The sequence below is a fragment of the Cottoperca gobio genome, chromosome 17, assembly GCF_900634415.1.
Source record: "Cottoperca gobio chromosome 17, fCotGob3.1, whole genome shotgun sequence".
Taxonomy (NCBI): Eukaryota; Metazoa; Chordata; class Actinopteri; order Perciformes; family Bovichtidae; genus Cottoperca; species Cottoperca gobio.
This window is the reverse complement of record NC_041371.1, coordinates 23846484-23870077: the sequence shown is the minus strand read 5'-3', so window position 1 is coordinate 23870077 and position 23594 is coordinate 23846484. Positions and strand designations below refer to the sequence as shown.

At 41.6% G+C, this 23594-nt stretch overlaps 1 protein-coding gene across 1 annotated transcript in view; it reads left to right on the top strand.

Annotated features, from left to right (window-relative positions):
* The window catches only part of LOC115022594 (cadherin-6-like), a 72501-nt gene that overhangs the window by 30173 nt on the left and 18734 nt on the right, over window positions 1-23594 (top strand). The window contains 5 exon segments of the mRNA XM_029453636.1: window positions 6184-6478; window positions 6582-6701; window positions 8435-8608; window positions 21327-21514; window positions 23323-23573. Of these exon segments, the coding sequence (XP_029309496.1) occupies window positions 6184-6478; window positions 6582-6701; window positions 8435-8608; window positions 21327-21514; window positions 23323-23573 (1028 nt within the window).

The window sequence follows — 23594 nt, the reverse complement described above, 5'->3', positions numbered from 1 at the left end:
TGCAAGTGTGCAAGAGTCTAATTATCCCCACAGTCTCATCAGAGTTGGACAAAATTCAGTTCAGAGTGTTTTGGTTATTCCCAGTCCTCCGTCATCCACCGCAGCAGCATGTCCAGCATAAGCACATACTAAAGTTTTATTAAACTCATTATTCTCCACATGAGGAATTATTTTAATTCAGTTTAGTGCAGCATTCCAGTGTTTGTTTCATACATGCATCTGCACTTTCATTAGTCAACCATCCTTCTTCATAGGGAAGTACACCCACTTTATATTTGGTTTCTCCTTTCACCCGTTACCCATCTTTATTCTGATTATTAACAATTACACATACTGTAGGTGCTCCTGTATGTACCTTTATCTCACACACACTCACTGATGTCAGGGTTTTTCAATACCACAGATAAGCAAATGCACTGTTTGACAATCGTCAATTTTAGTACCGTTACAACCCTGTTGGGGATAAACCAATTGAAATCACTGTCAACCTAAATAAAAGAACAGATAGGCAGGGCACCGCGTTCAGTCCTAAAGCAGTAACACACCAGTGGCCAGGAGAAGGCCACAAGCTTCAAGGTGTTTGATCACGTCACGTGTGACGTTTGTGCACCAGGCAGTCCTCCTGAGCAGGGCTGACTTCAGCAACATTTACACTTTCTGCATTGTAATACAAATCAGTAGCTTAAGCAGATCTTTTTTTTGGTTCGGTGGAGCTGTGGGAACAGATATATTAAGTTGAAAGGAATATCCTCTCATTGACAACCCAGCAAAACTCCAACAGGCCAAGTCTGCAGATTTGGATTTTTTTTTAAGAAGAAGAGGCTGTGAGTCAGCAGTCTTGTATCCCATCAAGGCTCATTGGTATGGGCAGGAAGGCTGAGAAGCTGGCCCAGTCATCGAGATATGATAGAAGCCTACGCTGTGGGGCCGTGCAGCGCTCACTTATTGCTCTTTTTAACAAAGTCCTACATAACGCACTGCAGAGTCCTCAACACGTAAAGTACCTGCTGCTGTTGCTAAGGTTTGGTACAACAGACGAAAAGTGAACTCTAACATGTAACACATGTTTGTCATCAAATTCACAGACAATCCTATTCTTGTTATCTCTGTGTAGAAGCAGAGTCTTAGTTACAGTGCCTGTTTAGTTGCAGTGGTCCCAAACTAAAGTGTAGATCGGAGCCCACCCAGAAGTAGGTTTGTCTGTTGGCACTAATAACTCAAGTGGTGGTGTATATTTTAAAAGTGGCTGTTTAATAGAAGTACTGTCTTTCGTTGGATATTGAGTAAAGTGTGTTTATGTTTCACTTGAAACAGCGTGGGTTATTTCTAAGAACTTTCTGCAGATATCCATGGTTCCCAGAAGAGGACTCCTACTACTTCTTTACTCACAGAGCAGCATCACCGTACACTCTTCGTCTTGTTTTTATATCACTGAAATTCATACCATCACTTGCACGCTAACAACAGAAATACTTCACAGCCAGTATTCATCCATCCAGTCATTTATGTGAATGATAATCATAATCAGATTATCTGAAATGATAATTAGCCAACCCAATCAAGTGGCTGGTGTCAGAGCTGAAGCCCTGTCGGCCGGCTGATAGCGGCACAGTTGGAAACATGTCATGTTGTCAGTGCTGGTTGATAACAGCAGGCACAAAGACACGTTGGATATGTGTCTGGCTTTTGTTTGCTTTCTTATTTTTTGTTATTTTCTTTCGCTGCTTTCATATTTTGCTGCACTTCCCAGGGTTTTCCAATTTGTCTATGAAATGATACCAAACAACATCAGCACACAGAGCAGGGCAGCAGCAATGCTGAGTAAGGGTTACTCACTCACTGTCTACAACAGTAGGAAGGGAGGCTAATAGAGTTTGGGGTGTCCGATAATGGCGTCGACCAAAGGGCAACACAACAAGTGCATGACAACACGCTGTGCACTATGTTTACAGTTTCACAGTGAACTGCATCACACTCACACGTCTCTCAACAATCTCTTCATAGGGACAGGACCCTAAAACATACAGTATGTTTAGTGAAATTGAATCAAAATGAGATTCATATTCAGTTAAGGATATGGGCTTCCCATAGGAAAGGTAGCAATTACTGTATGAATCTGATGTTTTATAAAAATTCAAATAATACACCCTTATAGAAATCTATCCGAAGCCAGTGTTTGTAAGTAGCTCACACCTTCCACAGGTAGTTGGAAAAGCAGCTGCTAAAATTGGCTCGCTCACACAAATGCACACACACACACGCACACACACGTATAATCAAAGGCTTCACCCCGACACCTGGCCTGAAGGAGTGAAGCAGGGATGAAGGGATGAAAGGTGAACAGCGAGCCACTTGAGGTTGAGAGATACAGACAAAGACAAGAGGCGAGAGAGAAGGAGCCGGGTTGTTGCTGCAGGTATCACAGTAAAAGCAGCAGATCTCACAGCAGATCCCATAGATGTTTACTCCTTCAGGCACAACACAAACTCTCGCTTTCTGCTGCTCTCTCTTCATTTGCAGCTGCGCTTTTTGCCTTCAGAAGATTTTTATTTTTGTTTCTCTGTCTTGAGGTGACTCTTGGTCTTTCTTTTGTGTTTGCGTCTTTGCTCTTCTTTGCTTCTGTCTTATATAAACATGTCACCATCATCCACTGGCCTATTCCCTCCATCCATGCACCATCAGCAGGCTCTTTCCATATATGAAAGGAAATGTATGTTAGAGAGTTTGAATTTAAAGTGACCCCATGATGTCTGTTTGCTCCTTGTTCTGTGATAGAGCTGTAGCATTGCATGTGCTTGATTGTCAGAGGAAGTGGAAACTGTCCAGCTGTACTGCACATGTATGCTTTGGCTCATTGCATTGATTTCTTTCAGTCCACTGAGGAGGCAGGATGCTGTCAGGCTGCTCAGGGCAGATCAATTGGAATATGACATACAGTACATGGCAGTGTTTAAGAAGCTCTAGTCCTCCAAAATAATGCATCGCTTTCCAAACCGACTCATATTAGCACTTTGCAATGACGACAGTATCGGTAAGAGGATAATATTCCGTTATGTTATTGTCAACAAATCTCATGTAAATATCAAAAGCAACAATGTGTTGGGGTGTCCGATAGAGACGCCTGTCTGTGTCTCACAGGCCACAGAAGACGTAAACCTTTAGAACGCTTTCAAACGTACTGATTCTGACTCTCTTCCTAAACCAGCTGACCACTTTATACCAAACGTTACTCAAACAGGAGTAAATAGTGCAGTTGTTGAGGACTATTTTCAGAGGCGGATTAATCCACATAGTGAGTATTTGTGGCAGCATGTGGGATTGAGTAAAAATAAATTTGTGTGTGTTCATGGTGATGAAGGAAGTTGTCAGTGTAACAGTAAGGCTCACAGATGAATTTTAATAACTTCAGAGCTCTGGCACAGAGGAAGAAGAAAGATGCGTCTGTCACACACACACACACACACACACACACACACACACACACACACACACACACACACACACTGCATTTATTGTTGGCTTGACAATAAGAAAATATAGAATGTCACCAGATGTATTCTTTAATGTTGGGAAAAGATTGTGGTAACCAATACCATCCGTCAGTAAACCAAACCATGCTGTGTAGCGACGTGACACTATTCCTGCTTAGCTTCTGGCAGGAAAGCATCAACATGGGACCTTTTATTAGAACAAATGACAAATGCTGTGGTTCTTCTGGCCAGCACAGCCTCTCTGCATGTCGGGGCCCAAACACACTTTGGAGGATAACATCTTTCAAAAATTAAGTCATGAATCATAAGATTTTGAAAGTCATAATCTTGAGGGAGAAAAGGCGTTATAATATAACATAGTATAAACATGTTCCCATGTTATTGAAATGAAAATCTTACATTTGACTCGTACATAAAGGACATACAAATCTGCACATTAGAGTATAAGTAAATAGATAATAAATAGACACAGTCAATTCCCAGTTCATAAAGAACATTAAACATTAAACATAAACATTAAACTTGTTTATACTCAGAATGACTCAATCAAGTCAGAAAAGTGAGCTTACCTATGTATGTTCATCAGTGTGAACTGTGGGCCTGCATCTGGCTGGTGAGAAGTTGAATGTCAGGTTCCATTCTAGTCACAGCCAGTCTCAAACACTGATGCAGATGTTCATCTGTCAATCTTGATCTCATCGGAGTTTTCATGTGTTTCATGTGTGAAAAGGTTTGCTCGCAGATATACGTGCTGCCAAAAAGTGTAAACATCTTCATTGCGTGTTTTTTTATGTTAGGGTACGTGTCGTTTGGGAGGGCGGCATAGAAGTCAATGAGACTGTTGGGCTTGAATGCGTCTTTCAGAACATCACAGTTCTGTAACTGTGCCAACTCAAACTGATAAGAAGGCTGGGCTTCATCGATGTCGGCAAGAAAGGGGTTCTAGAAAAGACGGATTTCTTTTGCATTAACATGTAGTTGCCGGAATCGCACACCGAATTCCGCCTTCAGCATTTCCAGTGCTTCCACACACTTTTCAGTTGGGAATGGGACCGCTGGGTTCTCTGCAGAGAGGTTTTGGGTAGCAGGGAGATGGATGAAGTTGTGCTTTTTCACTTCTTCCAAAAGCAGCGCAAGTTTAACCTCAAATGCTTTTATGTGAGAATACATGTCGCAAATCAGTTTCCCCTGGCCTTGTAGCTACAAGTTAAGGCTGTTCAGCATTTCTGTCACGTCTGTTAAAAATGCGAGGTGCCCTTTCCATTCTGGGTCAATCAGCTCTGGGACCGTTTTGTCTTTTGAATGAAGAAATGCGTTAATTTCGGGTAGCAGCTCGTAAAAACGCCTCAAAACTCTGCCCTGGCTCAACCATCGGACCTCTGTGTAGTACAGCACATCGTCGTGCGCAGACTCCAGTTCAGACAGGAATTGTTGGAACTGGCTGTGTTTAAGTCCCTTTGCTCTGATGAAGTTTATGCATGACACCATGACAGAATCCCACTTCAACACTTTGCAGCACAGTGCTTGCTGGTGAATTAGGCAGTGGACTTGTAGCGGGGCGGTGAGACCCCGTTCTTCCATCTCCCGGTTCATGCGTCCTATTAGACCCCGAGACGCGCCCACCATACTAGGAGCCCCGTCAGTCGTGATGCTGGCAAGCTTTGACCAGTCTAGGTCCAACTCTTCCATGGTTTGGCATACTTTGCCGAAAATATCGAAAATATCCTCCCCCGCTGTAGTCCCTGCCAGCTCCTCGCACATCTCAAAGTTTGCGCTAACTGCACAAATAAAAATGAGCAGCTGCGCTGTGTCTTGCACGTCTGTGCTCTCATCCAGTGCTAATGAAAAAAAGTCAAATTCTTCTGCTGCAGTTGGGCATATACATTACCCCCGATTTATTCAATGCGTCTGGTGATTGTACTCGCCGACAGACTCACGGCATTAAAGACATATTTCTTCTCGGGACACACCTCTTCCGCGACAGCATTCAAACATTTCTTGACAAACTCTCCATCAGTGAAAGGTTTACCGCTGCTTGCTATCAGTTGAGCAACCCGAAAGCTGGCCCGAACGGATGACTGGTTCAGCTGAGCTTGGCGTACAAATGTATTCTGCTGAGCTAACAGTCCACTTTTTAGCTTTGAGAGTTTGTCTGCTCGCATTTGGCCTTGCAAGTTATCATACTTGTCTTTGTGACGGGATTCATAGTGTCGGCGCAGATTGTATTCTTTGAATACCGCCACCGCCTCTTGACAGATGAGACAAACAGCCTTTTCTTTGCATTGAACAAAAAAATTATCGTTTGACCACTGCAGGTTAAATACCCTGCATTCTGAATCAATTTTTCTCTTACCTAACCTTTTCGCCATTATTCCGTTCTATTTGACAGGGGCTAGTCTAGGATTCACGTGGCTAGACTGAAAAAAAGATCATAATGCGTTTCTGGTATTGTTCAGGGGGCCGGGCCAAATGTGGAGGTGGGCCATATCCGGCCCGCAGGCCTTAGTTTGGGGACCACTGCTCTAAAGACTGGGCCGTACACTGTTGTGGACAGTGGGCTATACAACTGCCTTCAGACAGATACCACATGAGATAACTACACATGTAAGGAGGAAAAGGTTTGTAGAACAATAGATCAGATGAGGACTGAGGATGATGCTTCTGCCCTTCCTCTCTCTGTGTCCCTCTGCAGCTCCAGTCGGACCAGGATCACGGCAGTGGCTTAGTCAAGTACGTCCTGTCTGGCGAGGGGGCCGGCACCGTCTTTGTCATTGATGAAAATAATGGTGACCTGCACGCCACTCGCCGCCTGGATCGCGAGGAGAAGGGTTTCTATATCCTCAAAGCCACAGTGGTCAACAAACGGACAGGTCTAAAGCTGGAGCCAGAGACCGAGTTCACCGTCAAACTCCACGACATCAACGATAACGAGCCTCAGTTCAGCAAAGAAGTTTACACCGGCAGCGTACCTGAGAGGTCGGATATCGGTGAGGACTTTGAATTATGTTCAGCATTAACCAGAGCAGCACGGGGATAACCCAGGTGGTGGGATATGTGTCAGTAATAGCCATGTGGATGTGTGTCTCTCAGGTACATCAGTCATGCAGGTGACAGCAACAGATGCTGATGACAGTATGTATGGGAGCAGTGCCAAACTGGTGTACAGCATCAGCCAGGGACACCCGTACTTCTCCGTGGACCCAAACACAGGTACATGGGATCACTTCCCTCAGACAAAGCACATGATACATTTAGTAGTACAGTGTAACAGTAGAGTATAACAGAGTCATGCTCTACTGCTCTCACTCTTCTCCAACAAGTATGAGCACACATTATTATGAAACAAACAAGCAGCATTTGAAGGTGAGAGCAGCAGAGTGGTAATACCTAGTACTGTGCTCTTACAGGAGCGCTCCCTCACCACAGCACAGCTTTATAAGTAAATACCGCCTTTTAAGATGAAGAATTAAAGAAGTATATTTGTTATTCAATGAACCCATTTTTGCATTTAAGAAAAGAAGCCAAACTTTTAAAATATTAAATATTATCAAAACACACACATATACGTACAATAACTTTTCCAAAATAGAATGCTTGAATATAGAAAGTATTGAGGCTACTTATCCCCATCAACACTTCCTGTGGCCGCTCAAAGTAAAAGTTTAAAAGAGTGTCAGCTGTTAAAAACTCCAAACTCTTACGGGCCTCACTCTTCTGTATTCAATTTATCAGATCAGGTCTGTGCAGGAAATGTCCTACCAGTGTACCAACAGCACATTGAATGAGCATAGTCTCAGGTAGCAGGAATAGGATGCTCGTCTTTGTTGGAGCTCCATATCTCGTTTAAAGCCAATACATTTTCTTCAACATAAAAAGCTGGAAAGAACTGGTAACACAATGTAAATACACACCCTCACATGTATGTACCTGCACTGGAAAAAGAAGGAGGAAAGGAGTTTGTCATAAAATGTGAAATCATATAATACAAACACAGCTCAGCTCAACCCTTGCCTGATCTTATGTACTTTCTCTGTCAAAGTTAGCGCTCCATTGAGATAACCATGGCCGTAATCTGCCCTTCTCCACTCATCTGAGTCAGGGTCCTGGACACATTACTGGATTAAGCAGCAATATTCGACCATATTCTCTCCACGCTGACAGGAAGTGACATGTGTAGAACACGTATATTGAAGCTATTGGCATAGTTGAACATTTTGGGAAATACACATACACTATATGCTTTCATTCCTGAATAGGGAAACTGATTCCTCTGAACTCCAGGCCCTGTCATCTCAATCATACTTCTGTAAAAGGAGAGGAAGATTCATTGCAGTACAGCCTAACCTTTCATTGGGGAAACCTCCAATAATACAAACTATCACAAATATCACAAGTCACCTAATAAACAGTAGTAGTAATGTGTATTAGATAAGGTGGGAACAAATTGTTTTGGGTGATATTGTAATAAGTCTGCTGTTATTTGACAAGAAATAGTTCCAGCACAAAAGTCCTTATCAAACCACACATTTTGGTTTTTACTCTTCTGTGTATGCATGCATTAAACAAAAGAAACACAGTGTACCCTCAGGGAGCTTTACAGGTGTTCGTAGTGTTAACGTTGGACAGAGGCAGAGGTTTCCCATGTGTCCAGTCTTTACGCACGTCCTGACTCCAGCTCTGTGTTGATATCCATCTTCACAAGAACAATTTTGCTTCTGCGTTGTCACTCACTTTTCACTAGTGTGTGCACAAAGTGATTTGTAAATCCTGACACAAGTTTAAGTGGAAACCAAAAGAGAGCGAGTCAAGTCAAGTGGAGCCGTAGCCTGCAGGGGAAACACGGCTTAAGTCTCACCTTAACAAACACATTTGAATCTCTGGAGTTTAGCATGATAGAGTTCTGTTTAAATACATTTAAACAGAAGCATGTTACTTTCATTCAGGTGTGATCCGGACGGCCTTGGGTCCTGGTGACATGGACCGAGAGCAGAGGGAGCATTACCAGGTGGTGATTGAAGCTAAAGACATGGCTGGACAGAGAGGGGGGCTCACTGGAACCACCATGGTGAACATCACCCTCACTGATGTCAACGACAACCCTCCCCGCTTCACTCAGAGTAAGATAACATACAAATGATGAAACACGGAGTCACACACTCTCATTAGTTCTACTGTTCAGAAGCAGCAGAAAGCAGAATTGTTATGTTTTTCCATAAATTGTGAAGTACGAACAATTTACTCACCAGAATCAAATGCATGTAATCATATCTGGAAACGTTTCAGTAAAGACCTGCTGTGTCAAATGTACCTTTAACACACACCTCTGAAACATTTCATATCTTACCATTTAATTAGAATGATTCTTTTTTTTGCATTTATTGCAGCTCAATGTGCAGGCACTGATGGAGAGGTTGGTTAGTGAGTGAGTGTCACTGCTCACTACTGCACTGTGGAAGGGCTCAGACAATGAGAGCATTTCTCTTTGCTGCTCAGTTGTTTCAGAAGTTTTCAGATTCTGACAGCTGCCGAGTGTTTAAAGTCATGTTATTTCAACTTGAAATGGAATTAGCTGTTTTGCTGTCATATCAAACTCCCAAAACAGTCCATTAATAAGCTGTGTGCCTCTCTGTGGGGAGGAAGCTGCCATCAATCTACTATGTGTAAGGCAGAATCACACTTGACTTTAGAAATGTATTTTCTTAACTTTGTTATAACAAAATGTAACAAATATATACATGGATACAAATTTACTAAATTGTCATTTTATTAAAATAATAAATTGTACACCAGCAACATGGTAAAAAATATTTAAAAATGAATATTTTTAATGCAGCAACACATTGGTCCCCTACTGTAACACTCAAGCCTGCTGAAGTAACACAGACGGGGTCCAACAAATGTCGGGCAGTAAATACAATCAGATTGCGTCACTGCTCGCAAAAGTAAAAAAATAAATAAAATCACTTCATCCAAATAATCTTCCAGACCTTCCTCATGAGCGACATTTTGACTTCGAACTGCTCTGCCGTGTCTGTGCCACAGTCCCAGGGACCTAAATACACAGACAGGCAGGCTTGATTAGTTTATAGAAATATAAACAACTAACGCAGGGGTCTTCAACGTTTGTCAGGCCAAGAACCCCCAAAATGGTGTAACATGGAGCAGGGACCTCCTACTGCAGCAGTATTCAAACGAGGGGGGGTGCTGTCAGAGTTCTGTGAGAGGGGGGGTGTACTGTCAGAGTTCTGTGCGAAGGGTGGGTGCTGTCTGAGTTCTGTGCGATGGGGGGATGTGAATGTGCAATTTATTTTTATTTTTTATAAAAAGATATTTGCTTTATCTACAAACAATTTTGCGACCCCCCCAGTACCTCCGTGGACCCCCAGGGGTCCCCCTGTTAAAACGCTAAGTAACATTCAATGCGCGTTGGAGAAATACATAGGTCCTGGTTGAGAATGATGAGTGTAACAATACAGGTATTTGAGTTCCCTCAATTATACATCTTGGGAAACAGATTAATGAAGAGAATTGTTAATGAAGAAACATCTTCTAAGTCCGACCAATATAGTTGCTACTTTACTAACTAACTTTATTAATTGTGTCATTTCACTAACCATTCCCTCTATTTCCAGATACAAGCTGCTATATTTAGCCACATAATGAGTAGTTATAGTAGGTAGCAGCAGCCTGTGCTGTGTGGTACAGAGTATCAGCTGCCAGTCATTCAAAGTACTACCCTCACTGTCTCAAAGCAGCTTTAGGGTTAGTGAGAGAATTCTTTCCTCATTCATGTGCAGCAACTAGGCATTTTGGAAAAGGGAGCCAAAGGTAAGGCACAGGCCGATGCATGTCACTCAAGACTCCGCACATCCTGTGGACCCACAGGCAGGAGCCCTCGAACCGCAGCGGCAGGGCGGAGAGGAAAGATGAGACACAGCAGGGCTGTGGTTAGGACAGACTGGCGTTGAGGGTTGAGTGTGAGAGGCAGAGTTTATGTGGAGACCGATACATGGCTGGACGGTGTATGGTCAATGTGCTAATTGTGGCCAAATTGTAACCCAGATAGTCAGTGGTGTCTTTAATGTGAGTTCCTGGATATTAATTATTCCTCTTTAATTTTCTGTATAGTGGTCCCAGTAATATTTGTTCCTGAAGTGTACTGAAGTAGCACATGTGCACATGACCACTGATCTTATGGTTCCACCTCGACACTGCCATGGCTTCAAGAGGAAACGGGACATTACACATCAGGAAAGGGAAACATATTACACATGGCAGCATAATATTTAGATTTCTGGATTTACACTGGAAGTATTTGGGGCGCCACATTGTTCATAAAGCACAGTTTGTTCTGCGCCAAATTATCAGTGTCTTATTTCCACTCTCTCTTCATAACTTTTTTTGCCGTCTAGTTGAGGACCGTTACAGCTTATTCATTTATAAAAATAGTAAAACAATAGCGTTGATACCAGACCTAATAAATGCTACATTGAATATGGACTGAAAGATGCTTCTAACATCTGACTTTTATCTGCTCACAACTCCTTCCCACATTACTGTTATGGATCAGTAAATCGTTGTGCTCAGGTGCCACATATTTCAGATGTCAGGGCCAGAGATTTTTGCACTACAGCCATGGCAGCACACAATGAAGTTTGTCATGCAGTCCGTCACAGCAGGACCTCCGTCCCCTCCCAGCATGTCTGTTCATTAAAAATCCAGTCTGTTCTGCCGGAGACTTTCAGGGGAACTACACCAAGTAACATTCATTCTTCCTGAAAGTCTTCTTAATCAATTAAATTAAATGAATCCTTAATCATCGAAACATTCTTACTGTAAACATGTGGGCTTTGTAACTCTCTCAAGACCCCCGCTGTAGTGTTGGAGACTATACTGTCTATTAATGAAGCATACTGTAACTTATTTTAATTATAGGTTAGTCTTAAGAATATTTGCTGATGAATCATTTAGTTATTAAGATAAAGCTTTTGAAATGTTGCATCAAACTGCTTGTTATGTTCGGCCAATAGTCAAAAATCAAAAGCTGTGCGATTTAAAACAGAGAGAGAAGCACATACTCAAGTGTGAGAAGCTGGAGCAAACCCTATTGTACACTTCTCATTGCTAAAATGACTTGAATAATAAATTAACCATCAAAATTGTTGTTGATTATTTGACTAATCACTTCCTTATTCCAGAGTGACTTGTACACTGGTATTTCTATCCAGCACTGGTGTAAGTTACATGAAGCAACATGAATTGAAAAGATTACAAAGTATAGCAAATTCAAGCTTGGTAATTTAAGACCCAAAGAGCCAACATGGCCACCTCCAATCCTCAATGCAACGCTCGCGGAGGGGTAATCTAACAGTGTGCATCTAAAAAAGGTCAAAATCAAAGAAGCCGAAGATGTAAAATCTGCTGTCACTAAAGCCAAGAGAGCCAAGCTGAGATAACCCTGACGACATCATTAGGATCTGTCTCTCAGACTTTGGAGCGCTCCCTCACAAGCTACTAAAGACATGATGGAACTCGTACTGGACCTCATGACTAGTACTGTGAACCTGATGTGGGACATGTACCATTACTTAACACGTCTGACTGTCTTCACCTGTGTGAGAGGGACTTTCCCTGTGGACACCAGAACAATCTTTGGATTACTAAGTCTGCCACTGATTCCCATGGTAACAGATCCACTATGGTCAGTGCTAATACATAAATGAACACATTGATCCAGAAGAGTTAATGAATGATAACAGGTGTGAGAGCACTGTCTACTGTCCATGATTGGAACTTAATCTACAGGTCTCTGAATGGGGGCTTCATTAATGAACCTAGCTGCCTATTGGATGAGCCACAGCTGCTCTAATAATGCAGATATGATACTAATGCATAATATTAACAGAATCACAAATGGCATGTAGGTTTAGTTATGTCATACCAGTTGACAGCATCTTCTCCAAGTAGTCTTTAAAAGACCATTGTGTTTGACTTGCTCTGCCTCCAGTGGTGTAGAGCCATGCAGATAGTGTTGGTTACTCTGAATAATCCAGACCTCCCAGTCACACGTTTCAGTGGAGCTACTTCTGGATGAAGAAATAGTCCCTATGAAAACTGACAGCTTGCTTTTAGGATTATCCAGAGTAGCAGGAGCACAGTCTCTGGAAAAGGATGTTGCTCCTGAATCTTTTAAAAGTAACTATTTTAGTTCTGTGGGCAAGACAGGATCCGGGTAAAGCAGGCAGCCCCCATGTGGAAATGAGTTTGTGGTAATTTGATGAAATGTAATTTTGTTTGGGAACATGCACTTTGAACGCACAGTATAACCTGAAGTGACAGGGACCTTAAGGTTGCCTCTGCATTTTTAACTCATCTTCAGAGGCCTCTTGAGTTTGAATACTTTTCTTATTGTATCACATGCATTTAAAAAAAATTATCAAATTACCACACATTGTACCATGGCCTCTGACCATTCTTAATTCTTGCTGGTTGTTTTGGATGAACTTTTAATAAGAAGACAGTACAACCTTTCACTTTGAAGTCAGGCGTTTACAGTGCTGAATAAATGTTCCAGAATCAAAATGTAGGTTATCCATAAAATGTGTCCTGTGTCACAATAACCTGACACACAGCAAACATGGGGAAGATTGTAACTCAATAAGGAGTAGGTTTCTCCATCTCTCGACTATGTGTATGTGTCGTTCTCATTTCACTTTATACCTAATGGATACTTAAACAACAGAAATGCATACACAACACAAAGAGGGTAAAAGAACAGGGGGTCAAGGGGTCCAACGGGTGGGGCCACAGTTCATTCTTGACCTTGGAAAGAGTCTTCATCAGCAGATGGAGTTTGTACAGTTGTCATGAAATTGTAAACGTTCTAATTTCAATTTTTTCTAAACTCTTTTCATCAATGTTGTCGTGTAAAGTGATGTTCAAAGTTCATTCTGATGGTGAAACTCAATAAGACATACTAATTGGACACTGGTGAGATTATTTCCTCAAATGCTGATCAAGGATGAACTTTGAACCTCATCTTTTTAATCCAACATGCATTAGATGTATGTATGTAGAGAATGATTCACAATATGTTGCATGGTCATATTCTTAGAACATTTACCGTCACTCAGCAGCACAGCAGTTACATCTGTCAGAAGTCCTGCTCCATCTAAATCATTGCTTATCTCACTTTAGTAGATACTTTATAACAGTTGAAGTTTAACATCGCAACAGCTGGCTCTAATGTGGAAGCTTTTCATTCTTTTATACGTGTGTGTGTGTGTGTGTGTGTGTGTGTGTGTGTGTGTGTGTGTGTGTGTGTGTGTGTTTACTTCTCTCGATCATTCTCTCGTCTAATCCTTATAAATGGACATGAAGGCAGAACTTAGTTCTCTATTTGTCTATTCTCTAATTGTTTCCCCTCTCCCTCTCCATCTCTGCCTGGTTCAATCACAGCCTCTGTGTCACTGTCAGTGTCTCCCTCCTCTTCTCCACACAGCATTAGCACCATTCACTTAGTGTTTGTCTCCAGTTCAGGGTGCAAAACAAGATCACGCTAGGATCTGCTGAACAGATTGCAAGTGGCATCATCATTCTGTTAGGTCACCACACTTAACACACACACACATGCTTGTGTTTCTACCCATATGAGGACAAATCATAAATGATATACTGTATGTTCCCTGTCTCTTAACTCCAAACCCGCTCCTTCACTCTGAAGGTCAGAAATGTCTTCTCATACAAGTAGAACATACAGTCGCACACACACCTTCGTCCACACATTTTATTCATTTCACTTCACACCATGACTCCAATCAGTGCTGTTGGTGTCGGAGCCAAGAGGCAACACAATCTCCAACCAGCCAGAAAGAAACCTGAGTGGAGATGAAATATGCTTCTCCTCTCTTTACCTCTGGGCTCCTCAGGGTTTCACAAGGCTCCCACAAGGGTTCTTTAGTTTGTTTGTTCTTTGTGCTAAGAGACATAAAACGACTACCAAAAGTATTGGAATAGTGAAATTGCTCTTTGTGGTCACATTGTTTCAGTTTGAGCATACTGTATGTGTTTCCAGGGTCTAGATGTGCCACCCACTGAGCACAAAGTGGCAGTAATTGTTGTGAATAAAAAGAGCTACCGCTTTGAATTATGCTCTTATATTTATTTTCAATGTTCTCCAAAGTCTGTTTCTCACAGCCAGGGTTGCAGCTCAAAGAATAAGGCTCCAATGTTGTCATACACGCCATAATTTCCTCAAGGGGACAAATTAATTATATCTTCTATTTTATTCCATAGGAACACATCTAAGCAGCAACAAATATAATTCAGATCTCCCCTAGATGTGGCCGTTATATTATAAGCCTGTTCATTTACGCATTCTCTCAGTCGACAATCTTGTCCTGCCAGCTGTCCTTCCTGCATTTGGCAGATGCATCTATGTTTCTTTCAGCATGTATTAAGTGTTGAACTTCTTTGTACTTGTCTAACATTGTAGTTTGTGTCATTTGTGAAATATGCCGCTCTGCTGACAGTACACGTTTCCATGATTGTGATTGGTCAGAAGCTACAAACAGCATACCTGTGTTGAACTCTCTTCTTATTACAGCTTTGCTTTAGCTTGGCTAGTTTTGTTCGGTGTTGGTTTAGTAGTATATTTTGGGATCGCTTGATTTGGCTGGTTGGTATGATGTTGGTCGTTGGTTTAGTTTGGTGTCAGCTCTGGATCACAGGTTTCATGAGCTCTCTGTTCTTTTGTTTCTCTCTATGGACAGACAGATGGACAGCTGCCTTTCACAGAGAAACATATGTATGTGTCAAGAAGGGAGTGAAATTATTATTTGTTAGTGGGTAAGCATCTGCAGCTGTGACAGTTTGATAATGTGTGTATACACATCCATTATCTCACTCTCTCTCTCTCTCTGTGGCACACACACACACAAACACACATAAGTATGCCAAAACAGTGGAAGGTTGAGTACTGTCTAGCTGCCAGAGTGTATGACGCCTGCTGTGACACAGCAGCATATAATTACTCACTCAAATGGTTTATACACACCAATAGATATGCACACACAGACCACACACACACACATCCTGAGTAAAGGAAAGTGTGCTGATATGGAACTGCCTCAGGTTCATACAGCAGAGTGACATCTCATCTGCATTCCTTTAAACGTGTTTGTGTGCTTGGACTCCATTCAGTGACTCAAAGTAGCTGCTTTTTTCATACAGAACGAGGCTGTGTTTGTTTCACAATGAGAAGGAAAACTCTTAGCAACTGCCATCTCAAACTGCCATAACAAAGTGATGGCAGAACACGATGTTAGCGCTTATTCCAGAGAACAAAGGGATACATCACACTCACAGAAAATACATTGAAATGCTTTTTAAATGATAGTCAGCAGTCTGTCGGAGAGACATTGTTCCAGCGACTGGCTTCCATCAGCATTTACACTCCTTTTATTTGACCAAGAATGCTTCTTTTGTTCTTGCTGTCTACCTGTCTAACCGTCTTTATGAACTTCAAAGACAACAGGAAGAGCTTGTTTCTTCATTCAGCGTTTATGCTGCCATAGGAATCTTTTTCAAGGAAGAACAAACTTTCTCAATGTCTTAGTTTAAGTTTATGTGTTTCCTCCATTTCCTATGACCTGCTCTATCGCTACGAGCTCACACCGCCGGCCACGAATCGGAAGAGCGGCGGTTCGATCCCCGACTGTGCTCAGTGGAATTATTGTTATCTGAGGTTTTTACAGCTACACGTTTATCTATATAGATTTTATTTTGCGCCCCCTTACAATGGATTTGATCATCAGAATACAGAGGGATCTTAGAGATGTTGGTGTTTTAAAGGGTTAGTTTGGATTCACCAGAGTAACACAATAACTGATGAAGGCAGAGGTACACCAGCAACGCCGTGTTCTGCGAGGTAAAATGTCTGTTCAGTTCTTTATCGTGAAGGACTGTCTGACAGTAAGGTGAAGCGGTGAAAATATTCTAAATATAGCATACACTTAAACTAGACTGTGCTGCTGCCTCAGTCACAGCAGCATATTGCTTAGCTTCCTGCTGGTGCTCCTCTCTGTTTCCACCATCTACACTGACTTCAAACAAACCTATCTGAATACGTGACCTCGCAATCGGATCATTGGGTTGTAAAGTTGTAAATGTCAGAGCAATGTCAGAGCTTTTTATCGACACAAATAAGACTCATTAAAGTCTCTGTGTAGTATTTCAAAAGCCTTCACTTTATTTATTTGGAAATCAGAAGTGACTGAACAGAAATCAAATCAAATCAAATCAAATTTATTTGTATAGCCCAATATGACAAATTATACATTTGTCTCAGTGTGCTTTACAGACTACAGGTTACGACACCCTCTGTCCTTAGACCCTCGCATCGCACAAGGAAAAACTTCCTAAAAGAAACCCCATAATTAAAGGGGTAAAAATGGAAGAAACCTCAGGGAGATCAACTGAGGAGGGATCCCTCTCCCAGGACGGACAGACGTGCAATAGATGTTGTGTGTACAGGATAAACAACATAGTACAAATACAACATTTGACAGAAAATTATGTTGTGTTGAAAAAGAGAAAGTTTGGATGAATCAAGGAAAATGTCAAAAAGGCTTCCCGGTGTCCAGCAGGACCAGGGCAGCAGTCACAGCCACGATTCCTGATCCTGACGTAAACTTTATCAGTGGCAACCTGCTACATGAGAAACAGAAACTCCGGGAATGATACCCCGGATGATGAGTTAGTAACATACATTTACATAAATGCATACAGATAGAGAGGGAGAAGAAGAGAGGGATGGGATGAGAGAGGAAGAGAAGGAAGAGAGCAGGGAGGTGTCCCCTGGCAGTCTAAGCCTATAGCAGCATAACTAGGGGCTGATCCAGGGCAAACCTGAGCCAGCCCTATCTATAAGCTTTATAAAAAAGGAAACTCTTTAGCCTACTCTTAAATGTGGAGAGTGTGTCTGCCTCCCGAACACAAACTGGAAGCTGGTTCCACTGGAGAGGAGCTTGATAGCTGAAGGCTCTGGCTCCCATTGTACTCTTAGAGACTCTAGGAACTACAAGTAACCCTGCAGTCTGGGAGCGCAATGCTCTAGTTGGTTTATAAGGTCTTTAAGATCTTTAAGATATGCTGGAGCCTGACCATTAATTGCTTTGTAAGTCAGGAGAAGGATTTTGAATTATATTCTGTATTTTACCGGGAGCCAGTGCAGAGCAGCTAATACAGGAGTAATATGATCCCGTTTCCTTATTCTTGTCAATACACATGCCGCTGCATTTTGGATCAACTAAAGAGTCTTAAGTGACTTTTTGGGACAACCTGATAATAATGAGTTGCAGAAATCCAGCCTTGAAGTAACAAATGCATGGACTAGTTTTTCTGCATCATTTTGAGACAGGATGTGTCTTATTTTTGCAATGTTACGTAGATGAAAGAAGGCAGTCCTTGAGATTTGTTTTATGTGGGAGTTAAAAGACAGATCCTGATCAAAGATGACGGCAAGATTCCTTACAGTGGTGCTGGAGGCCCAATTAATGCCATCCAGAGCTTCTATGTCATTAGAAAATGCGTTTCGGATGCGTTTAGGGTCAAGTATAATAACTTCAGTTTTGTCTGTGTTTAACATCAAGAAGTTGCTAGACATTCAATTTTTTATGTCCTTAAGGCATGCTTGAAGTTTAGCCAATTGATTGGTTTCATCTGGTTTAATTGATAGATATAATTGGGTATCATCCGCATAGCAATGAAAGTTTATAGATTTCCTTATAATATTGCCAAAAGTAAGCATATATAAGGTGAATAGAATCGGTCCAAGTACAGAACCCTGCGGAACTCCAAGACTGACTTTGGCTGTCATGGAGGATTTATCGTTAACAAGTACAAATTGAGATCGCTCAGATAAATAGGACTTGAACCAGCTTAGTGCGGTTCCTTTTATGCCAACACAATGTTCCAGTCTCTGTAGTAGAATGTCATGATCAACAGTGTCGAAAGCAGCACTGAGGTCTAACAAGACAAGAACAGAGACAAGTCCTTTGTCTGATGCCAATAGAAGGTCATTGGTAACTTTCACCAGTGCCGTCTCTGTGCTATGATGAACTCTAAATCCAGATTGAAAAACCTCAAATAAACTATTATTATGTAAAAAATCACATAACTGTTTTGCGACTGCTTTCTCAAGGATCTTAGCGAGAAAGGGTAGGTTAGATATCGGCCTATAGTTGGCTAAAACCTCTGGATCAAGGCTTTTTAAGAAGTGGTTTTATTACAGCTACTTTAAAGGATTGTGGTACGTAGCCAGATAATAGAGACAGGTTGATCATATTTAATAACGAGGTTTTAATTAAGGGTAAAACTTCTTTAAACAGTTTAGTTGGAATCGGGTCTAAAAGACAGGTTGATGGCTTAGACGATGAGATTGTTAAAGTTAGTTGGTTAAGGTTGATTGGAGTAAAACAGTCTAGATATATTTCAGGAGTTACAGATGTTTTTAAAATTCCGGAGGTTGAAGTTAAGTCATTACCAATTGAGGTCAGGAGGAGATTAATTTTGTCTCTAATAATTATAATTTTATCGTTATCGTTTTATCGTAAATTAAGCCATGGAGCTTTCTTTTCCTGTTTTATGATCTTCTTCTTTAGAGGAGCGACAGAGTCGAGTGTTATTCGCAGTGAGGCTGCAGCGCTATCAACAAGATGATTAATTTGGGAGGGACTAAAGTTAGCATTGGAGTCCTCCATTATATTGATATTGAGTCCTGGTATTGAATTAAGTGCTGATGGAATCACTTCCTTAAATTTAGTCACAGCACTTTCAGATAGACATCGAGCGTAGGATATTTTGCCTACTGGCTTGTAGTCCAGTAACAGGACTTCAAAAGTTATTAAAAAATGGTCTGATAAAACAGGATTATGTGGACACACTGATAAACTTTCAATTTCAACACCATATCCCAGAACAAGGTCCAGAGTGTGGTTTAAACAGTGAGTTTGTTCATGTACACTCTGACTGAACCCAATTGAATCTAATATTGAGATAAATGCATTATTAAGGCTGTCACTATCAACATCCACATGAATATTAAAGTCACCTACAATAATTACTTTATCTGTTTTAAGGACTAAACTTGATAAAAATTCTGAGAATTCAGATAGAAAGTCAGAATACGGACCAGGAGGGCGGTACACAGTAACAAATAAAACTGGCTTTATTGTTTTCCATGTTGGGTTTGAGAGAGTAAGAACAAGGCTTTCAAAAGAGTTATAGTTTAGTTTAGGTTTAGGATTGATCAAGAGGTTTGAGTCAAATATGGCCGCAACTCCACCTCCTCGGCCAGTACCTCGAGGAATGTGAGTATTAATATGACCAGGTGGAGTAGATTCATTTAGACTGACATATTCTTCATGTCTCAGCCAGGTTTCAGTGAGACAAAATAAATAAATCTTATTATCTGATATTAAATCATTTACCAATCCAGCTTTCGTTGATAAAGATCTGATGTTTAAGAGCCCACATTTAATTTTTCGATTTAGTTGCACTTTTGCAGCGGTGGTGTTTATTTTTTATTAGGTTTTCATGTATAACTCCTCTTCTGTTAACCATAGACTTGATTAGTTTCAGTGGTCGTGGGGCAGACACAGTCACTATGGGGATTTGAGTGGGTGACTGCCCGGAAAGAAGCACAGAGAAGTGTGTAAGACTGCAACTCTTTCTCCTGGTCTCAACTCTGGGTTGTCATGGATTAGGTCCACTAATAGACTTTGTAATATTATTGGATATGAGATCTGCTCCATCCAAAGTAGGATGGATGCCGTCACTCCTAATCAGACCAGGTTTTCCCCAGAAAGTCCGCCAATTGTCTACCAAGCCCACATCATTATCTGGACACCACCATGAGAGCCAGCGACGGAGTGATGACATGCGGCTAAACATGTCATCATTCAAAAGATTTGGCAGAGGACCAGAGAGTCCGACATAGTTTTGGCAAATGTACACACCGACTCCACATAAACTTTTGTACACTCCGATTGACGCAATCGCGTGTCATTACCGCCGACGTGAATAACATTCTTACTGTATTTACGTTTAGCCTTAGCCAGCAGTTTCAAATGTGCTTCTATGTCGCCCGCTCTGGCCCCCAGAATGCACGTGACTGTCGTCGCTGGTGTCTCAAAATGAACGTATCTCAAAATTGATCTACCGATAACCAGAGTTGGCTTCTCAGCTAGTGTGTCACTGAGTGGGGAGAATCTGTTAGAAACAGCAAGCGGTTGGTGGTGAACCGTGGGCTTCTGATAACACTTCTTTCGGACAGTCACCCAGAAGGTTTTACAACTCTGAAAAATGATCACAGTGGCAACTATTTTATCTTAAGTAGGTAAGCAGTAAAAACACAGCATTCATGTTACAAAGTAAATGTGTGCTGGTGTGTAGTTGATTGGCCAACGCAGTGCCCTGCTAGACGATGTCATGAGGTTTGAGCCAGGTTCAGGTTCATCCACTGCACTGAAAGACTGGCACCATTGAAATGAATGAGAGGAAGGGGTTTTTCAGGCAGGCCTCTGCTCGTTCTGAATGTGGCCTTAACTTGGAAGGAGCAAGCCTGGCCATGATGCTTTCTCAACCAAATTGTGGGGATTAGTCGCTACCCAGCACTGTGTCTTATTTTAACTACCACTGGGGGGGTCTTGAAGTCAGAAATAGCTATTTTATATAGTGGCTAATAGTGGCAACAATGTGCAAAAAACTGTTGATCCTAGCATTCCTTTCATAAAAGCAGCAGCAGACGCTCAGCTCTCTTTGTCGTTTTTTCAGGTATTTACCAGTTCAAAGTTCCTGAGTCGTCCAAGTCTGGCAATCCAGTTGGGAGAATTCTTGCCACTGACAGAGACATCGGGAAGAACGCTGAGATGTATTTCACCATCGTCAGTGGAGACGGCATGGACATGTTCGACATCTCCACTGACAAGGACACTCAGCAGGGAGTCATTACTGTCAGCAAGGTGAGAGGGAGAAACACTCAACACTCAGCAGTTTGTGAAGCCCTAATGTTAAAGGAAACAGGAACAACAAGGAGGAAATACAATAAAACATCTTCCAAACATGTGAAAAGATGCGTTATATAAGCTATAATATAAGCTAGTAACATGAATAACAGCAGAGTACATAGGGCAGAATGGAATGCAGAAGTCAAAGGGCATCTTTTGTAAATAATGTTAAATATGTTGCTTTCCTGATGCCCACATCCAGGTGAGAATGTCTTTTAATTATCTTGATATTTTTCTCACGACATTAAATCAAATAAATTCTAAAGCAGTGATTCAGCAGATCCCACACTCCCACTTTATACTCATAAGGATCCTGCCCACGTAGTCTGTGTAATACGTACTGTTAAATATGCAAAGCCTGGGCATGCTTGACAGATGAAAGAAACCAAATTAAACGTATTCCTATTTACCTTCACCCCCCCCCCCCCCCCATCCTAGCCTTTGCAGTAGCTTTTTATCACAGTGTCCTCTCAGAGTGCCTGTTTACTCATGTACAATCAACATTGATACATAGAAATAATTTTGTTCGTCTTGCTGACACAACCATAAGAAAGTGTGCGAGCTCCAACAAAGAAGTAATGACATTCTGTCAGCAGGAAACACGATGAGGACAATATCCAGGAAGCAAAGGCAGCTCATGTCGAGCTCTTCAAGTTAATCTGAAGCTTTGTTCTGCTTTGAAACAACCGTGCAGAACTGTCCCCGCTGATGTCAAGAAACACATTTCATCAACAGTATTTGCACTTTTGAAAAATGATTATCATTTGTCATCAGATTGAATATGTCAGCTGCTTTATATCAGTTGTATTAATGTTAGATGTTGCTCCGTCACAGCATGTGCTGTTGTTTTGATCATTCAGACAGTCCTGATACAAGCAAAGACATGTGTTTTCGCATTCCATAAATCCTGTCTTTGATGCTCAACTTCTCATCTACCAAATAAAAAGATATATTAAAGTCATTCCATCAAGCATACTATTACTGTGACTATGTGCAGTATGAAAACTCTATTTGTGTTTGGGCTGCTCAGCTATGAGCCCTGCTTATATAAGAAATGTATGATTATGTATCAATAATTGTACTAAACCGGGTTCAAATATTCCCCTCGTCAAGCTCAAAAACTATCGAACTTTGCATTTACTGGCTAAATCTCAATATGGGTCTCCAATAATGAAACTGCACTTATCAATAACTTCATATTTTCAAGGGATCTAATGACTAGGTGTAATGTGACAGGTGTCTCTCGTAGTGACAAACTCCTGAAGAATTATCATCCACTGTGCAGCGCTTTCAAAGACGCCAAAATGCTTTGGCCTCGTTGTTTTGGTTCTCCTGCTCACAAGCTCTGACTCTGATCTTCCAGCTGCAGGAACTGAGGTTGCAGACTTTAGTTTAGGGTTTAGTGCAAAAAGTTCTGAGCCCCTGTACAATACACGCCCGGCACCAAACAGCAACGGACACATTTAGTAACATGCTGATGGACTTGGTGGTGACCAACGGGCTAAAAGAGAGTGAATACTGGACGTATATTTATAAGACTTTTTTCTAATTATTAATCATTTTCTATTTCATATTTGATTTATCATTCTGGCACATATTTTCTGTCTATATACAATAAATTCAATAGATTTGATTGGTGACCTCAGCAGAAACGTAACTTGTAGTGTTAAAATTAGCTTTATTTTTACTGTACCAACAGAGACAATGCTCTTAACCTCCCTGTGTTTCCTGTGTTTCCTGTGTTTTTCTCTTTGCCTCTGCAGCCTTTGGATTTTGAGAAGAAGCCGTCGTACACAGTAGAGATCCAGGTGCAGAACACCCAGGTGGACCCTCGCTTCATGTCCGCAGGCTCCAAAGCCATGGCCACGGTTCGGATTGGTGTGGATGACGTGGATGAGCCACCGCTGTTCTACAAAGCCAGCTATCTGATGGAGGTGAAGGAAGACGCTGCAGTGGGCGTGGCCTTGGGTTCAGTCAGCGCCATGGACCCCGATGGAGCTCGCAGCATGGTCAAGTAAGGAACCTCCGTCAAATG